At 40.9% G+C, this 17,808-nt stretch overlaps 1 protein-coding gene across 6 annotated transcripts in view; it reads right to left on the bottom strand.

Annotated features, from left to right (window-relative positions):
• Positions 1 to 1,261: 1,261 nt before the first annotated feature.
• LOC143296869 (tubulin polyglutamylase ttll6-like) overlaps positions 1,262 to 17,808 on the bottom strand; it is an 82,265-nt gene continuing 65,718 nt past the window's right edge. For all 6 annotated transcript variants that reach the window (XM_076608835.1, XM_076608836.1, XM_076608837.1 and 3 more), the window contains 2 exons: positions 9,267 to 9,615; positions 1,262 to 1,635 (listed from right to left, as the gene is read on the bottom strand). In XM_076608835.1, coding sequence (XP_076464950.1) covers positions 1,352 to 1,635; positions 9,267 to 9,615 — 633 coding nt within the window. In that variant the 3' untranslated portion in view covers positions 1,262 to 1,351. The remainder of the gene's footprint in view (positions 1,636 to 9,266; positions 9,616 to 17,808) is intronic.

Raw genomic sequence — 17,808 nt, 5'->3', positions numbered from 1 at the left:
ATCTGAATCACACTTATACACATAAGTGTGAATGACAGGTGTAAATATGCTTGGATTTCTCTCTGGACAAGATTAAGCGCTACATAAATACCTCTGTTATAATTATTAGGATGAAAAAAAAAACCTTCCCTGAAATAATGAAAAAGGGAGACTTGGGTCACCATTTTTCAATCCCCGGTAGATTTGCATTTTGCTGGGAACTGTCCACAGGAAGCAAACTAGTGAAGTAGTTGTTAAGAGCTATCTAGGTTTGACACAGGAGTGGAGTTTGACTGCATCACCAAGCGTGTTGTTGAATACTGTGAATGGCCAGAGAGCTGCAGCAAAACATCACACAAATCAGTTCGGAGGTCAGCCTTTTCTCGTCATAACTGAACTATCAACTCTTGTATTTAGATAAAAAACAAAAACAAAAAACAAACAACAAACAAAAAAGACCAAGAACAAAACAATCTGTTGAAATGAGGAACTTTCACACACCATGCAATCGTCTTACATTACTCCATCTATTTGTGTATAATATTCTTCAATTTATTGTGTTCATATACAATCTCCAACGTCCAAGCAACACGATCCACACGTTTCACACACAATTATATTCTAACTTTAATTAATAATTTTCATCCCCCTCACCACCCCCTACCCTGGATGATCTGATTCACATCAAAAAACAAATAAAAAGGAGAACAAAAGCAATACTGTTGAATAAGTGCTCTTTTTTTTTTTGTGTGTGTGTGTTTTTCTTGAAACAAACAATATGACACTGAAACCGTTATCACAATGCCTTGATCACATTTCCAATTCCAGCTCTTCCTGGTTTATCAGGCAGCCTGTCTTCCCCATCGTCTATCACAGACACCAGCCGGCGCTGAGGTGAGACACACACACACACACACTGGGGCTGCAGCCTAATACTCTCACTGCTACGTGACCGTGTGACTGAAGCGTGTTGAACCAGGAACATGCAGTCTGCTACGCACACTGAAAGTCACCAAAAAAATCATCTTCAGCCTTCACACGTTAAAACAGCTGTGACATCCACTGGTCTGACACTTGACTTTGTTGCTAAACAGTCCAGCTGACCTGCTGACAGGGACGTCCATGGTTCAATAAACACCACACAAGGGAGAGGAGTAGGAAGATGCGACAAAAGTTTCTTCCCACCATGCACCACAGCGGACAAACCATGACCCCCCCCTTCCCTCCACCCTCACCCCATGGATGCCCCCCCCCCACCCCCCACACCCCCGCATCTCCTCCCCAAAAAAATCACCGTCCCTCACAGGCATCCAGATGGAGAGAGAGACCACCACCACCACCACCACCGCGTGGGGGGCTGGCATGGAGTCTATCAGCTGAAGACGAAGGCGTGGTTCTCCCTCATCTCCATCTGACGCAGGCGCATGTTGTTGGAGGCCCCGCGGATCCTCTGGGACTTGGTGGAGCGCGAGGAGGGGTTGGGGACCACCTCCAGCCCGCTGCCCGTCACGTGCACCGGGGGCTGGGCGGTGCGGCCCCCTGCCGGGTTCTGGGGGGACACCACGTCTGGCCGCTGCACCACGGGGGCTGGGGCCGACACCACCGACAGACCGTGGGACGGGTGCTGGGAGATGAAGCGCGTCAGGCCCCCTCCGTCTGGAACCACACATCACACACACACACCTCCATCAGATGATGCCAATGGAGGAATGAAGGTGACAGAATAGGTCAAGACAGACTTTTGTCTGCCAGTGCAGTGTCTGTGAAGGTCAGGGTTCTGAATCTCATGTCTGACAGTGCAGTGTCTGTGAAGGTCAGGGTTTTGAATCTCATGTCTGCCAGTGCAGTGTCTGTGAAGGTCAGGGTTTTGAATCTCATGTCTGCCAGTGCAGTGTCTGTGAAGGTCAGGGTTCTGAATCTCATGTCTGACAGTGCAGTGTCTGTGAAAGACAGGGTTTTGAATCTCATGTCCGACAGTGCAGTGTCTGTGAAGGTCAGGGTTTTGAATCTCATGTCTGCCAGTGCAGTGTCTGTGAAGGTCAGGGTTTTGTATCTCATGTCTGCCAGTGAAGTGTCTGTGAAGGACAGGGTTTTGTATCTCATGTCTGACAGTGCAGTGTCTGTGAAGGTCAGGGTTTTGAATCTAATGTCTGCCAGTGAAGTGTCTGTGAAGGACAGGGTTTTGTATCTCATGTCTGACAGTGCAGTGTCTGTGAAGGTCAGGGTTTTGAATCTAATGTCTGCCAGTGAAGTGTCTGTAACAGTCTGGGTTTTGAATCTCATGTCTGTCAGTGCAGTGTCTGTGAAGGTCAGGGTTTTGAATCTCATGTCTGCCAGTGCAGTGTCTGTGAAGGTCAGGGTTTTGAATCTCATGTCTGCCAGTGCAGTGTCTGTGAAGGTCAGGGTTTTGAATCTCATGTCTGCCAGTGCAGTGTCTGTGAAAGACAGGGTTTTGAATCTCATGTCTGACAGTGCAGTGTCTGTGAAGGTCAGGGTTTTGAATCTCATGTCTGCCAGTGCAGTGTCTGTGAAGGTCAGGGTTTTGTATCTTGTGTCTGCCAGTGAAGTGTCTGTGAAGGACAGGGTTTTGAATCTCATGTCTGACAGTGCACTGTCTGTAACAGTCTGGGTTTTGAATCTCATGTCTGACAGTGCAGTGTCTGTGAAGGTCAGGGTTTTGAATCTCATGTCTGCCAGTGCAGTGTCTGTGAAGGTCAGGGTTTTGTATCTCATGTCTGCCAGTGAAGTGTCTGTGAAGGACAGGGTTTTGTATCTCATGTCTGACAGTGCAGTGTCTGTGAAGGTCAGGGTTTTGAATCTAATGTCTGCCAGTGAAGTGTCTGTAACAGTCTGGGTTTTGAATCTCATGTCTGTCAGTGCAGTGTCTGTGAAGGTCAGGGTTTTGAATCTCATGTCTGACAGTGCAGTGTCTGTGAAGGTCAGGGTTTTGAATCTCATGTCTGCCAGTGAAGTGTCTGTGAAGGTCAGGGTTTTGAATCTCATGTCTGTCAGTGCAGTGTCTGTGAAGGTCAGGGTTTTGAATCTCATGTCTGACAGTGCAGTGTCTGTGAAGGTCAGGGTTTTGAATCTCATGTCTATCAGTGAAGTGTCTGTAACAGTCAGGGTTTTGAATCTCATGTCTGTCAGTGCAGTGTCTGTGAAGGTCAGGGTTTTGAATCTCATGTCTGACAGTGCAGTGTCTGTGAAGGTCAGGGTTTTGAATCTCATGTCTGACAGTGCAGTGTCTGTGAAGGTCTGGGTTTTGAATCTCATGTCTGTCAGTGCAGTGTCTGTGAAGGTCTGGGTTTTGAATCTCATGTCTCTCAGTGCAGTGTCTGTGAAGGTCAGGGTTTTGAATCTCATGTCTGACAGTGCAGTGTCTGTGAAGGTCAGGGTTTTGAATCTAATGTCTGCCAGTGCAGTGTCTGTGAAGGTCAGGGTTTTGAATCTCATGTCTGCCAGTGCAGTGTCTGTGAAGGTCAGGGTTTTGAATCTCAAGTCTGACAGTGCAGTGTCTGTGAAGGTCAGGGTTTTGAATCTCATGTCTGACAGTGCAGTGTCTGTGAAGGTCAGGGTTTTGAATCTAATGTCTGCCAGTGCAGTGTCTGTGAAGGTCAGGGTTTTGAATCTCATGTCTGCCAGTGCAGTGTCTGTGAAGGTCAGGGTTTTGAATCTCAAGTCTGACAGTGCAGTGTCTGTGAAGGTCAGGGTTTTGAATCTCATGTCTGCCAGTGCAGTGTCTGTGAAGGTCAGGGTTTTGAATCTCATGTCTGACAGTGCAGTGTCTGTGAAGGTCAGGGTTTTGAATCTCATGTCTGTCAGTGCAGTGTCTGTGAAGGTCAGGGTTTTGAATCTCTTGTCTGGAGAGTTCTGTGAAGGTCAGGGTTTTGAATCTCATGTCTGTCAGTGCAGTGTCTGTGAAGGTCTGGGTTTTGAATCTCATGTCTGTCAGTGCAGTGTCTGTGAAGGTCTGGATTTCAAATCCTTCCCACTCTCGCTCTTTCTCCCGAGTTGGACTGGAAAGTCAAACTGAGCGTCCAGACATTCGGATGAGATGATAAACCAAGTTCCTGTATGTAGTGTGTAGCATGCACTTTGCGCACTGTAGAAAACCTAATGGGAATGCGAGTGTTTGTCTTCTGGCATAACTCTGTGGAAGAAATCCATTCAGGTACACAAATATATCTGCATGCACTCAAGGCCTGATTAAACACGTCGGGTCATGCTGCTGGTCAGGCATCTGACTAGCAGACGTGGTGTAGTGTATATGGATTTGTCTGAATGCACTGATGCCTCCTTGAGAAAACGAAACTGACAAATGCGTTCACATTACTGTTCTGCCTTCAGATCAGGTTACAGTATTCTACACCTATCTAATCCTTTAGATCAGGTTACAGACATTCAGAGAAAGGGGTATTCCACACCTACCTAATCCTTTAGATCAGGTTACAGACACTCAGAGAAAGAGGTATTCTACACCCATGTAATCCTTTAGATCAGGTTACAGACATTCAGAGAAAGAGGTATTCTACACCCATGTAATCCTTTAGATCAGGTTACAGACATTCAGAGAAAGGGGTATTCTACACCTATCTAATCCTTTAGATCAGGTTACAGACATTCAGAGAAAGGGGTATTCTACACCTGTCTAATCCTTTAGATCAGGTTACAGACACTCAGAGAAAGGGGTATTCTACACCTGTCTAATCCTTTAGATCAGGTTACAGACACTCAGAGAAAGTGGTATTCTACACCTGTCTAATCCTTTAGATCAGGTTACAGACACTCAGAGAAAGGGGTATTCTACACCTGTCTAATCCTTTAGATCAGGTTACAGACACTCAGAGAAAGGGGTATTCTACACCTGTCTAATCCTTTAGATCAGGTTACAGACACTCAGAGAAAGGGGTATTCTACACCTGTCTAATCCTTTAGATCAGGTTACAGACACTCAGAGAAAGGGGTATTCTACACCTATCTAATCCTTTAGATCAGGTTACAGACACTCAGAGAAAGGGGTATTCTACACCTGTCTAATCCTTTAGATCAGGTTACAGACATTCAGAGAAAGAGGTATTCTACACCTGTCTAATCCTTTAGATCAGGTTACAGACATTCAGAGAAAGGGGTATTCTACACCTGTCTAATCCTTTAGATCAGGTTACAGACACTCAGAGAAAGGGGTATTCTACACCTATCTAATCCTTTAGATCAGGTTACAGACACTCAGAGAAAGGGGTATTCTACACCTGTCTAATCCTTTAGATCAGGTTACAGACATTCAGAGAAAGAGGTATTCTACACCTGTCTAATCCTTTAGATCAGGTTACAGACATTCAGAGAAAGGGGTATTCTACACCTGTCTAATCCTTTAGATCAGGTTACAGACACTCAGAGAAAGGGGTATTCTACACCTGTCTAATCCTTTAGATCAGGTTACAGACACTCAGAGAAAGGGGTATTCTACACCTATCTAATCCTTTAGATCTGGTTACAGACATTCAGAGAAAGGGGTATTCTACACCTGTCTAATCCTTTAGATCAGGTTACAGACATTCAGAGAAAGAGGTATTCTACACCTGTCTAATCCTTTAGATCAGGTTACAGACACTCAGAGAAAGGGGTATTCTACACCTGTCTAATCCTTTAGATCAGGTTACAGACACTCAGAGAAAGGGGTATTCTACACCTGTCTAATCCTTTAGATCAGGTTACAGACACTCAGAGAAAGGGGTATTCTACGCCTATCTAATCCTTTAGATCAGGTTACAGACATTCAGAGAAAGGGGTATTCTACACCTATCTAATCCTTTAGATCAGGTTACAGACATTCAGAGAAAGGGGTATTCCACACCTTTCTTCTCTTCCTCTGTACCTCCTGTGACCATTTTCTCTGACTGTCCATAACCAGGCAGGTACTCACATCTCTGCCTATTTTTGCTTTGTCTGCTGATCAATACCTGTAACTTCTCTTGGGTTCTCTAGGGTTTATCTCCACCACTGCCATTTCTGCTTATCACAGTCCAAGAAAAAGGGCATATGGTCAGAAATGCTGACAAATCAAAGTGAGCCTTATTTGACAGCGCCACAGTTGTGGTTCTTCCAAACATACTTTATCCTTTGTCTCCTTGTTTCAGTTATTCCAGCCTGGGTCCAGATCTACAGATCCTCTTCTTGCCAGCCAGAGAACACTGATGACAGTCACTATGACCTCAAAACCACACATACAAGTAAATACCTACCCACGAATAACCCACACATGCAGGAATGAAGGGTGCCAAAGCAATTATTCTACTGACAGCCTCAGCTGGTTTCCCGAAATTCTAAATACAGGTTTATTGGAGGACTAACATTTTACGATGTGTGTAATGAGGGAGATGCAATTACAAAAGTTAGTCCATGAAAAATAACCAAAGAAAAAACACTCAGTCTCTCTCTCTCTCTTTCCTCTCATCAGAAACAGAACAGAGAAACAACATTTTGTGAAGATACAGATTCAGATATAGATAACTTATTCAATACAGGCCATGGATTTTGTGGGGAGAGAGAGAGAGAGAGAGAGAGAGAGAGAGAGAGGATTCTGTGTGTGTTCTCTTTCTTGTGGATGGTACAATCACAACACTTACTCCTACTGTTTAGAAATGAAATCATAATTATCATTCATATTAGAAACCAAATTCCATTCTTCATTAACCGTTTTCATTATTTTCAATTTGCCACAGAGATTCAAACACAAACGCACACACATGCATTCTGTGATGTTATACTGATTTCGTATTTCTTATCTTTTGTTTTTGGCATAAAATGTTAAACTTGGTCCCCCCCCCCCCCCCTCCTTAAATCACATTCACCAACAACATCTACATCACTGATTAAAAAGAAAAAAAAATAATTCCTGTTAATAACACGCATACTGGGTATTAGTTAACAAAATATATCACAAAACACAAACATCCAAAACTTTGATTTATAACTTTGGTTACTGAAACAACAACAACAACAACAACACGATGTGTGTAATGAGGGAGATGCAATTACAAAAGTTAGTCCATGAAAAATAACCAAAGAAAAAACACTCAGTCTCTCTCTCTCTCTTTCCTCTCATCAGAAACAGAACAGAGAAACAACATTATCACACATTTGTTGAATGAAAAAACAAACAAACAAACAACATCATAGATTAAGGAGGCCTTTTGTGCAGTAAACACATCTGTAGTCCCGTGTGCAAGCAGACCACATACACACCGTGGGATTGGAGTCACGGATTAGACAGACTCATTCCGACAGAAAAAGACAGTATGTCACCATACCTCACACAACTCAAATTCTTATAATCCTGAAATCTGAAAGGAAGAAAGAGCACAGTTGGGAATTACCTTACACGTGTGTGTGTGTGTGTGTGTGTGTGTGTGTGTGCGCGTGCATGTGGGTGTGTGTGAGTGGGTGTGGGTGTGGGTGTATGAAAGAGGAAATGTGTTTTGGTTGACAAAGGAATGACCCCCCCCCCTTCACCCTCCCCCCCTCCACCCCCCTTTCACATAACCATACACTGCAGTATCATGTTTGTACCATGCATCTCCTCTCTCTCATTATTTCACATCTGACAAGAAGATATATGCATGCATATACACACACACACATACACACACAGAGTCACACACATGCACACACACACACATATACTGCCTGTGTACATTTTCTTGGCCAAATTTAGCGTTGTTTTCATATGTAATGGTCTGTCTATCATCCCCATAAAGCATTCTGTCACCATCTATAAATAAATAAATATATAATCAATAAAAATTAATAATAATAAATGAAACAAATATTTCATTCCAAAGTTACTTATAGCTTATTTGCACATTCCTCTGTGCGAAAGGGAGCTGTATGTGTGGTCAGCATCTCACATCATCTACACCTGCGCTGCACACTACAGCGTGACACTATTTAAAGGCATCACAACCTTCTATGTAAATCACTCATGACACCACTTGCTTATCAAGGTCTGTGATAATCTCAAGGTCTGTGATAATCTAACACCGAACTAACAAAAAAAAAAAAAATCCTGCAAAATGTAAAACGAACAAAAACAAACACGTACTGCAAAATGACAAATCAATCTGACCCAAGAGGCATCCCCCACTTCCACCCAACCCCTCCTACCCAATCAGGAGGACAAGACGTCATCACTTAGGCAGTCAATGTGTCTGGAACAGCAGCCCATTAATAATATGGCATACAGCAAGCAAGTGGCACCACTCCGTGCTGTTACTGCATGCTGGCAAACGTCACGTCACATCACATCACGTCACGTCACGTCACATCACATCAAACATAAATAAGGACATCAGTTCTACAGCAGGCAACAGGCCCTCGCTGCCTCTGGGATGTTCAGTGTTATTGTGCCACCAGGTTTCATCGCAAGACTCTGTCATGCAAGGACCCGATTTTTTGCTGAGTTGCTCCTGGATGCTGCCTATCAACAGGACTGGTCTTGACCGACCGAGGTGCTCCCGTTATCTCACCAGGCAGACGGATGCCAGTCAAGTTTAATCACAGTGAAACGTTTTAGGCCTGTCCTTTAAGTTACTGCAATTATTGCATGTGTAAAACTGTGATTACTGCATGTGTGCTTGACTTCTAGTTAACGCTTAAGCATTTTATTACTCACATGTATATATACTGAAAGGCTGTTATTCTTATGCATGTGTTTGCACCACAAATTAATATTCCTTACTGGAGATAAGGACATATTCTGTATTCTGTTCTGTATTCTCACCATGCCATGCCACACACACTGTCTGAATGGCTGACAGACTTGTTGTGAAACATGATTTAGCAGACACCATTTTACCTGAGAACTGCTACAACCAAAGGGCGGTCACTCATGCATAAAGCAGCAGACGTTGCTTGCTGTTAACAACTCACACGGTGCTCAGGCATCATCAATGGTCAGTCAGTCAGCAACCACCTACCAGACCGACCAATCTGACATCACAGTTTCCCCCCAAAACAAATTGTCATCCCCCCCTACTGCCCCCAAACCCAAAAAAAGCAAGTCAATGGCCTCAAAAACCACACCTCAACCTTGACATCCCAGAGGCAGCAGAAGCGACACTCAATGATAAGAAGAAATGAAAATATCCACAAAAAAAGAGAGAAAAAGCAAGAAAAACAAAACAAACACAAACAAAAAAAAAAAAAAAAAAAACAAAAAAAAAGCAACAGCAGCCGCTAAAGGGGCCCCAGGATTCGAATATTCATCCTCCTGCTCCTCCAAAACTCACCGCTGTCTCGCTGCCGGTGGGCACTGAGCACACGCGTGCGGGCCGGGGTGGAGGCGTCCGAGCGCCAGTCCGACTGGTAGCCAGAGGAGGAGTAGCCTCCCCCTCCTCCCTGGTGGTGGTGGTGGTGGTGGTGTCCGGCAGCAGCAGCGTAAGCCGCCTGGTGGTGGTGGTAGCTGAAGCCGTTGCGGGCCAGCAGGCGGTTCCGCTCGGCCTCCGTGTCCAGGAGCCCCGTCATGGAGCGCAGGTCCGTCTCCTGCACCACCACCCCCCCTCCTCCTCCTCCTCCTCCGCGCGCCCCCATCCCCATCCCGCCGCCGCCTGCCAGAGGTTTGCGCGCCAGCTTGTTCCTCTGAAACACAGCACCAATGGAGAGTTGTGTTCAGGCGCGAGTGGGTGGGTGATTTTCAAGCTTCAAGGTTGGCAGTTACAAGATCAAGGCAAGAAGTATAATCTATGCAGCAAGAAGTCTATTTTGTGTGCCCCCCCACTACCCCCCTCCACCTACCAGGGGGGGGCATTGAAACAGTTGATCAGTCCTCATATATACTGTGTGTGTGCAGCCCCATGTACCTGTAAACCCGTCTGCTTGTACATACATACACTGCGCACTCGTGAACGCATGCCTGCGCACTCAGATGGCTGAGAACCTCGCGTTACCGTTCACCTGTGAAGCTGTGTGTGCACCCGTGTTCCTATGAACCTCTGTTCCTGTGAACCTGTGTGTGGTAGGACTTTAAATTCAGCCCAGAGATAAACAAGCAAGGTTACAACAGACATGGCGGCCTTGTCCCAGGGGCTACTGGAGAAAGAGTGAAGTGCTGTGTCCCTGTCTTTGTTTTGTGGTACTGTGTGTAAAGTGGCCCGTCTCTGGATATGTTGTGGTTTGTTCTGTGTGTGAGTGTGTGTGTGTGTGTGTGTGTCTCTCTGCTAGCAGTTTCAGTTTCAAGGAGGTGTCACAACAAGCAGGCTGATTTAAATACGCTACACATCTGCTTTAAAGAAAGAAGAAAGAAAGAAATAGAACAGATGCCTGACCTGTGCATCAACCCAACACACACTGGTCAGGGGCTCGACAGCCTGCCCTAGGTTTCGGTAAAACATTATCATAAAATGAAATAAAATAACCAAACAAAATAAACAAGTATGTGACTATACATCAACATAAACATTAACATGTAATAAAATTACAAGTAGGTGACATGAAGTCAAACATATCTTAAAAAGAAATATCCTGTGTGCGCTATATACATACAAGTGAGTATGTAAGAAAATATGAGTATACACAAGCACATACATATATTACTGAACTGACATACACATACACTAAGCATATATATATATATACACACATTACAAGACAGACACACAGACATAAGCATCTCATGCACACATACACACAGTCGTGATACATGGTCATGCAAATTCACAAACAGCACATGTGTCATGCACACACACACACACACACACACACACACACACACAAGAAACATGTGCATGCACATTCACATCCAACCACAAACTTCTGCATGCCCATGCACACACTTTGGAAGAACAGAGGTGTACACCATATCATATGATTATTTATATACAAGGTAGATATGGGAGTAAGATACTTTGTAAATACAAGGATTTGATTTTCCAAAATATTGAGGTTTCAAATATAAAAAAAGCTGAGCTGAAACTTCAATCTTCTGTTCTGCAAATACAGCAAGAGCCTGGGGAAATAGAATGCAAAATGCACAGGCCCATTTTTCAATAAAATGATACCTTATTTTTCAAATTTTCCCACATCACTGACATATAAAACACACACATCTGTATGATAAAACACAACAACAACCCAACTTACAAACTGCACCTGACCTTATCACTTAATACAAAAAAAAAGTCTCAGTATATCACTTCTGAACTTAATTGTGTTACACTCTGTCTGAAAAAAGAAAAGAAAAAAGAAAACCAGACTTCCTTTCAACTGAAATTTTACTGATTGAAGAACACAGTCAATCATTATTCAGAAATCTGGCTTATATGTTTATGCAATAAATGTTAAAGGATTGGAAATAACAATGCTTAGAATACTATACTGCTATGACTTCTTCTTCTTCTTCTGCGTTCACTCGTATGCACACGAGTGGGCTTTTACGTGTATGACGGTTTTTACCCCGCCATGTAGGCAGCCATACTCCGTTTTTCGGGGGTGTGCATGCTGGGTATGTTCTTGTTTCCATAACCCACCGAACTCTGACATGGATTACAGGATCTTTAACGTGCGTATTTGATCTTCTGCTTGCATATACACATGAAGGGGGTTCAGGCACTAGCAGGTCTGCACATATGTACTGCTATGACATATTTTTGAAGGGTAAGAAGTTTAGTGAGGAGGGAGGGTGAGGGGGGGTGTTGAGGAGGTGGTTTACCCAGAATCTGTGAAGTACAAGAAAAGAAATACATTAAACTCTAAACCTCAGCTATGGAGATTCCATCCCTACAACCTTTTGCAACAGACATAGCAAAGAGGTTATTTCGTACTCCTGTTTGATTCAAGGAAAACGTGTGAGCACATTGAATAGTGAAATACGTGAATACCAATCAATGACAATACATGTGAGCACATTGAATAGTGAAATACGTTAATACCAATCAATGACAATTAAAACATTATAGTTAACAAAGTTAATGTCAATGCAAATAAAAAAAACAAAACAACAACAACCAAACCTTGCAGTGCCTGTTATGAGAAAAGTTTAAATGTCAACAAGATTGCAAGCACTGTATGAAATAACTTGTCTGCTAAAAAAAAAAAAAAAAAAAAAAAAAAAAAAAAAAAAAAAGAAAGGGGGAAAAAAAAAGAAAAAGAAAGAGAGAAAAATAACAAAAAACAAAACAAACTAACCAATGTGCTCCATGGACTGATACCTAAAAATACTTTCAAGAAACCAAAAAACAAAAAACAACAACCCCAAAACGTGTCTCCTTCTAGAAAGTAGTACTTTTTAAATTTATCAACAGTCCTCCTTGACAGACTATAACATCTCTGATGTAGATTCTCCACACAATTAATTAAAAAAAAAAAAAAAAAAAAAAGAGAGAGAGAGAAAAAAGAGAGAAAAAAAAGGAGAAAGTACAAAGTTACTAACCAGCACTGTCACAAAATGTAAACTGTGTGGGGGTGGCAACAGAATCTTCATGTTATTCTGTTGTTTTCTCCTGTACCAAACACATATGCTCTTTCTAATATCTTCTCTTTCTTTTACAGCTTTTCTATATTATAAAAGTATCAAATTCTCTTTTCTTTACACTGTTTTACATTATATAGTGTACAGACTGTTGTGATGAAATTAAATCCCACAGTAGTTATGTTAAAAAAAAAAAAAATCTTGGCCACACTTTCGACAGAAACAAATTCATAAAGAAAACCCCACCATAAACAAACCAACACTTAAATCCATGACTGAAGGATTTCTTTAGTCACAGAATTACAAACATAGTTCTAGAATTATACACAAAGATATAAATCAAATGGAATACTGGACACTACCAACAAATCAATAGTTATGACACAAAAATACATACTACATCAAAGATAAAACTAATAAAATAAATCATCTCCATCCAAACCAGTGCACGATGAGTTTGTCAAAAGCACCAAAACCTTTTAAAAAACTGTGTCAAATAAATCATCTACATGACTGTCAAACCAATACCTGACGAAGCTGACAAGCACCAAGCCATAACAAGCATATGAAGAAATAATTATACCAAATAATGTACTAGACTGAAAACAACAACAACAACAACAACTAACAACAGATAAAAATCTATGGTAGTAACAAAACACATGAAGAAAGAGATACTGGGGAAACTAAGAGTGACACACAGCTGCAAGGCTCATCATGCACACCCCATGTATTGTGTATGCATATATATATATATATATGTGTGTGTGTGTGTGTGTGTGTGTAAATATGTGCGTGCATGTGTGTGTGTGTGTGTGTGTGTGTGTGTGTGTGTCACATTTTGGTGTGCGTATGCAATATTGATGTACTAAGATGTTATGTAAACAAAAGTGTTTTTGTAAAGCACCTTGAGCAGATTTCTGGATAGCGTGCTATATAAGTATCCATTATTATTATTATCATACATGGTATTGTATTGTATTGTACTGCATAGTATGGTACGGTATGGTATTGTATTGTGTGGTATGGTATGCTATGGTACGATACTATACTGTACTGTACTGGATTCTATATTATTATATCACTGTTTTGTCACAATAGATTTTTCTCGATCTGTGTGAAAGGCTGCTCTCCCTAGGGAGAGTACGTCACTGCAGTGAGAGTGCCATCTTTTTTTTTCTTTTAAAAAAAAAAAAAACAAGAACAAAAAACCACAAACATATATATGTCTGTACAGTAATAGCTTAAAGCCTGTGCCTCCCCACAGGCAGTATTCAAGCACTGTTAGATTGGTTTTGATCTTACAGTCTGGTTAGAACTACATCATTCAGTGGTTAAAGTTAGACACATATAAATTGTAATTAAAACTGACAACAAATACAACAAGCCCCATGCATTCCCTAGTTGTTTTTTTTGTTTTTGTTTTGTCTTGTTTTGCTTTTTTCTCCTCTCTTCAAAATGAACATTTCTTTGACTGTATTTTTAGCTAAAGGAAGGAAGGAAAGAAAGAATGAAAGAAAGAAAGAAAAATCTGACAGAGGAAAAGAGTACAATAAATGATAATCTTCCACAATGCTGTCACTAATGGACGAAAATCAACACAAACAGGCTGAAAATTTAGTAACAGTACATTTTTGTTGTAACATAAATCAAATATGTAAAATATGCAGGCATCTATATTCCCACATAAGTGAGAAAAAAAAAGAAAAAGAAAAAAAAGATACAAGTAATAAAAGCAGTATTATTAGAAATAATGATAAAAGGGAAGGACATAATAATCAAATTATAACATTAAAATAACATGACAGGCAATGACAAAAAGGTACTAGATAATATATATGTAAAGAAATCATAAAGGATCAAACATCAAAATCAAAAAATATAATTCCTATTTTCAGTTCATTTTCAATTCCATTACCACTGTTTCAAAATGAGGCAGTTTTGTTAGTAAAAAGACCAATTCACCCACATGTTTCAGTCGATGCAAAAAAAAAGAAAGAAAAAAAAGAAATGAATATCTTAAACTAGATTTAAACGTTTACATGGACTGAAAACTTCTTTGGGTGATTTTGCCTTTCTACATTATTTTGAATATTTCTAACTTGATTTCATTAAATCTTATCATATGGACTGATATGAGATGTGGAGAAATCTGGACATTGTAAAGATGTTTTAACTATTATTTTAAATATTTCTAACTTGATTTAAATCTTATCATATGGACTGACTGAGATATAGAGAAATCTGGACATTGTAAAGATGTTTTAGCTGACCTTTTAACGTTATTGTGTATTCTCTTCCACTGGTTTCAAGAAATGACAGGTATTAAGCCCTTTGGTGGTCAACTGGGCTGTAAGCAACATCAAGTGAACAAGTGTGTTTTTGAGAAAAAATCTAGACACCGATGGATGTTCTGACGCCTTTCCCACTGTCAGCTACTTCCTGTCTATGAAGTCATCATAAAAACAAAAAGAACAAGAGAGGCAAAGCCTTCAAGACTCACTTGTGATAAATTAAGTCCCCTATCATTAATTACAGAGTAATCTCCCCTTTTTTTTTACCATCTGCACCAAAACGTTTGCAAAATAAATAAAAATTCCATGCTTAGCAAAAGAAGTTCCTGTTTGAACAAAAAATGATAATAATGACTCCTCTTGTTGTTGTGTCAGAATAAGAGGTCAAAGTGCCAAGTTTAGAGAAAACAAAAAATATAAATATAACATTAAATGCAGTTTGCATATAATTAGGCTTTAAAAAAAAAATTTTTTTTGGTGCCCATCCCAGAGGTGCAACATTGTTTTAAACAAGATGACTGGAAAGAACTGAATTTTTCCTATTTTTATGCCAAATTTGGTGTCAACTGACAAAATATTTGCAGAGAAAATGTCAATGTTAAAGTTTACCACGGACACACAGACACATGGACACACACACACACAGACAACCAAACACCGGGTTAAAACACAGACTCACTTTGTTTACACAAGTGAGTCAAAAACAAAAATATCCAATCGGCCACCTCAATATTTAGCCAGCATTTTCATTTGTTGTCCTTCATATGAAATTATTTTCGATATAATGTATATTTGACTGCTCACTGCATGTTATTCATTTCATCAAGGCACTTTTCAGTTTTACACACACACACACACACAAAGAAGGCACTGAAATGGCTCATGAAAATTAAGTGTGATGCTACAGGAAATTGCAAACATGCTGGTATGAATACACAGATATCAATCAAACAAATAAAACAATCAAAAACAAAGACGACAGTAAAGTAACCTTACTGTACAATTTCCATTTTCTTTCTGAATTCATCTTGGTTCAAAGTTTCCAACTGAACTGAAGTGTCAGTAAATACATTACCAAATAAATATCCCTCTAAAACCGTACGTTTACAATAATTCTTACCAAAAGCTGAACATACAGATAAGAAAAAAAACAACAACAACAAAACTAGCGTTAGAAAATAAAGTATGCGAGACTCAAAAATGAAAACAAATAAATAGACCCACTCCTCTGACCTCTTTTTTTTGTTTCGTTGTTTTTTGCTGAAGATGCAACTTTCAATGGTTAGTGGCAGCAGTGCTTCTAGAAGATCAAAAAGAGAAACGTAGTGCTTGCTACATCAGCCCAGGGTGTGGCAGGGGGCAGGGTGAGGGTAGGGTTGGGGCTGGGGGCGGGGGTTAGGGGCAGGGATATTTGCAAGCAAGAGGGGGGTGTGGGGGGAGGGAGGGGTGGAGGGAGTGACTGGGTGGTAGGGTAGCATGGGAAGACTGGAGTTTGAGAGACAGGATTGAATTGAACTGAAATGAATAACTTTTATTTTCTGAGGGTAATTGAGTAAGGAAGAATATACTTTTCTTTTCATTTTTCATCCAGCCCTCGAAGTGGAAACAGTAAAAAATAAAAGAAAGGAGAAACTCATGACATCAATACAGCAAGCATGCACATTATAATCCCGGTTACATGAATGGTAATTTGACATTTACAACACTACGTAGGTAAAGGCAAATGAGAGGAGAAAATTTACAGGCTGATAGAGCGAAACAGAGTGAGAAAGAAAGAGAGAGAGAGAGAGAGACAGAGAGACAGAGAGGGAGAGTGGTAGTTTAATCCCTTGACTGCTGCTGACCAGTATGCTCGTCTGCTGCCTTATCAATTAACGGAGATAAGATTGAGGTCACAGGTCACTGTTCTTTAACTGGTACTTTTCTCCTCTCTTGGGACAGCGTTCCCTTTGTTCAGCAAAATCAGTAACACCCCTTTTATCACAAAAGAAGCAGATGGTTGCACTTCAAAATTCATACCACACTGAATTTATTATCACCAAGGTTCAGCTGTCAAGGAGTTACACAAAGAAGCGCTGCTCCAAAAAAAGAAAAAGAAAGATTGTAGCGATTTACAACAGCATAGTTAAAAAAAAAAAAAAGGAAGAAAAAAGGAGGGGGCAGGGGAGAAAGAGGGGGTGAGGGGAGAGGGGGAGGGGCAAGCAATCATGTTACAGGTGAATGACTAACTCAACTTAACAACCACCACTAAATCATCATTGCTTTTTAAAAAAAACAAACAAACAAACAATTATTATTATTATTATTACTGTGATGACGGGCGCCATAGCCGAATGGTTAAAGCGTTGGACTTTCGATCTGAGGGTCCCGGGTTCGAATCACGGTGACGGCGCCTGGTGGGTAAAGGGTGGAGATTTTTACGATCTCCCAGGTCAACATATGTGCAGACCTGCTAGTGCCTGAACCCCCTTCGTGTGTATATGCAAGCAGAAGATCAAAAACGCACGTTAAAGATCCTGTAATCCATGTCAGCGTTTGGTGGGTTATGGAAACAAGAACATACCCAGCATGCACACCCCCGGAAACGGAGTATGGCTGCCTACATGGTGGGGGTAAAAACCGTCATACACGTAAAAGCCCACTGATGTGCATATGAGTGAACGAAGAAGAAGAAGAAGATTACTGTGACAATGATATCATTCTGTCAATGCTTTCAGCACTGCATCACTAAATAACTTCCCCTCTACCGATCACCACAACCAGAATCAAGGTGCTATCACCATAAAGGCCAGAATTAGTATAATGTAAAGAAATAAAAAAAAACCCAAAAAACCCAAAAAAACCAAACGACTCAATGTAAGCACAGTTTTAAGAAAGGGGAAAAAAAATATGGCGACAGGCAAAAAAAAAAGCTAGATTCCCCCCCAAAGAGGTTGTTTTTAGGGGGAAAAAAGAAAAGAAAAAAAGAAGAGAGCAAAAAAAAAGAGGTGTCAATCAAAGCTAGACTGCCCAAAAGAAGGTGTGGTTTTTAGAAAGAATTTATAAACAAGAAGAAAGAATTTGACAAAAAAA

Source organism: Babylonia areolata, chromosome 22 (assembly GCF_041734735.1).
Source record: "Babylonia areolata isolate BAREFJ2019XMU chromosome 22, ASM4173473v1, whole genome shotgun sequence".
NCBI classification, from domain to species: domain Eukaryota; kingdom Metazoa; phylum Mollusca; class Gastropoda; order Neogastropoda; family Buccinidae; genus Babylonia; species Babylonia areolata.
The sequence above is the reverse complement of the archived record's forward strand: the minus strand, read 5'-3'. Positions and strand labels throughout refer to the sequence as shown.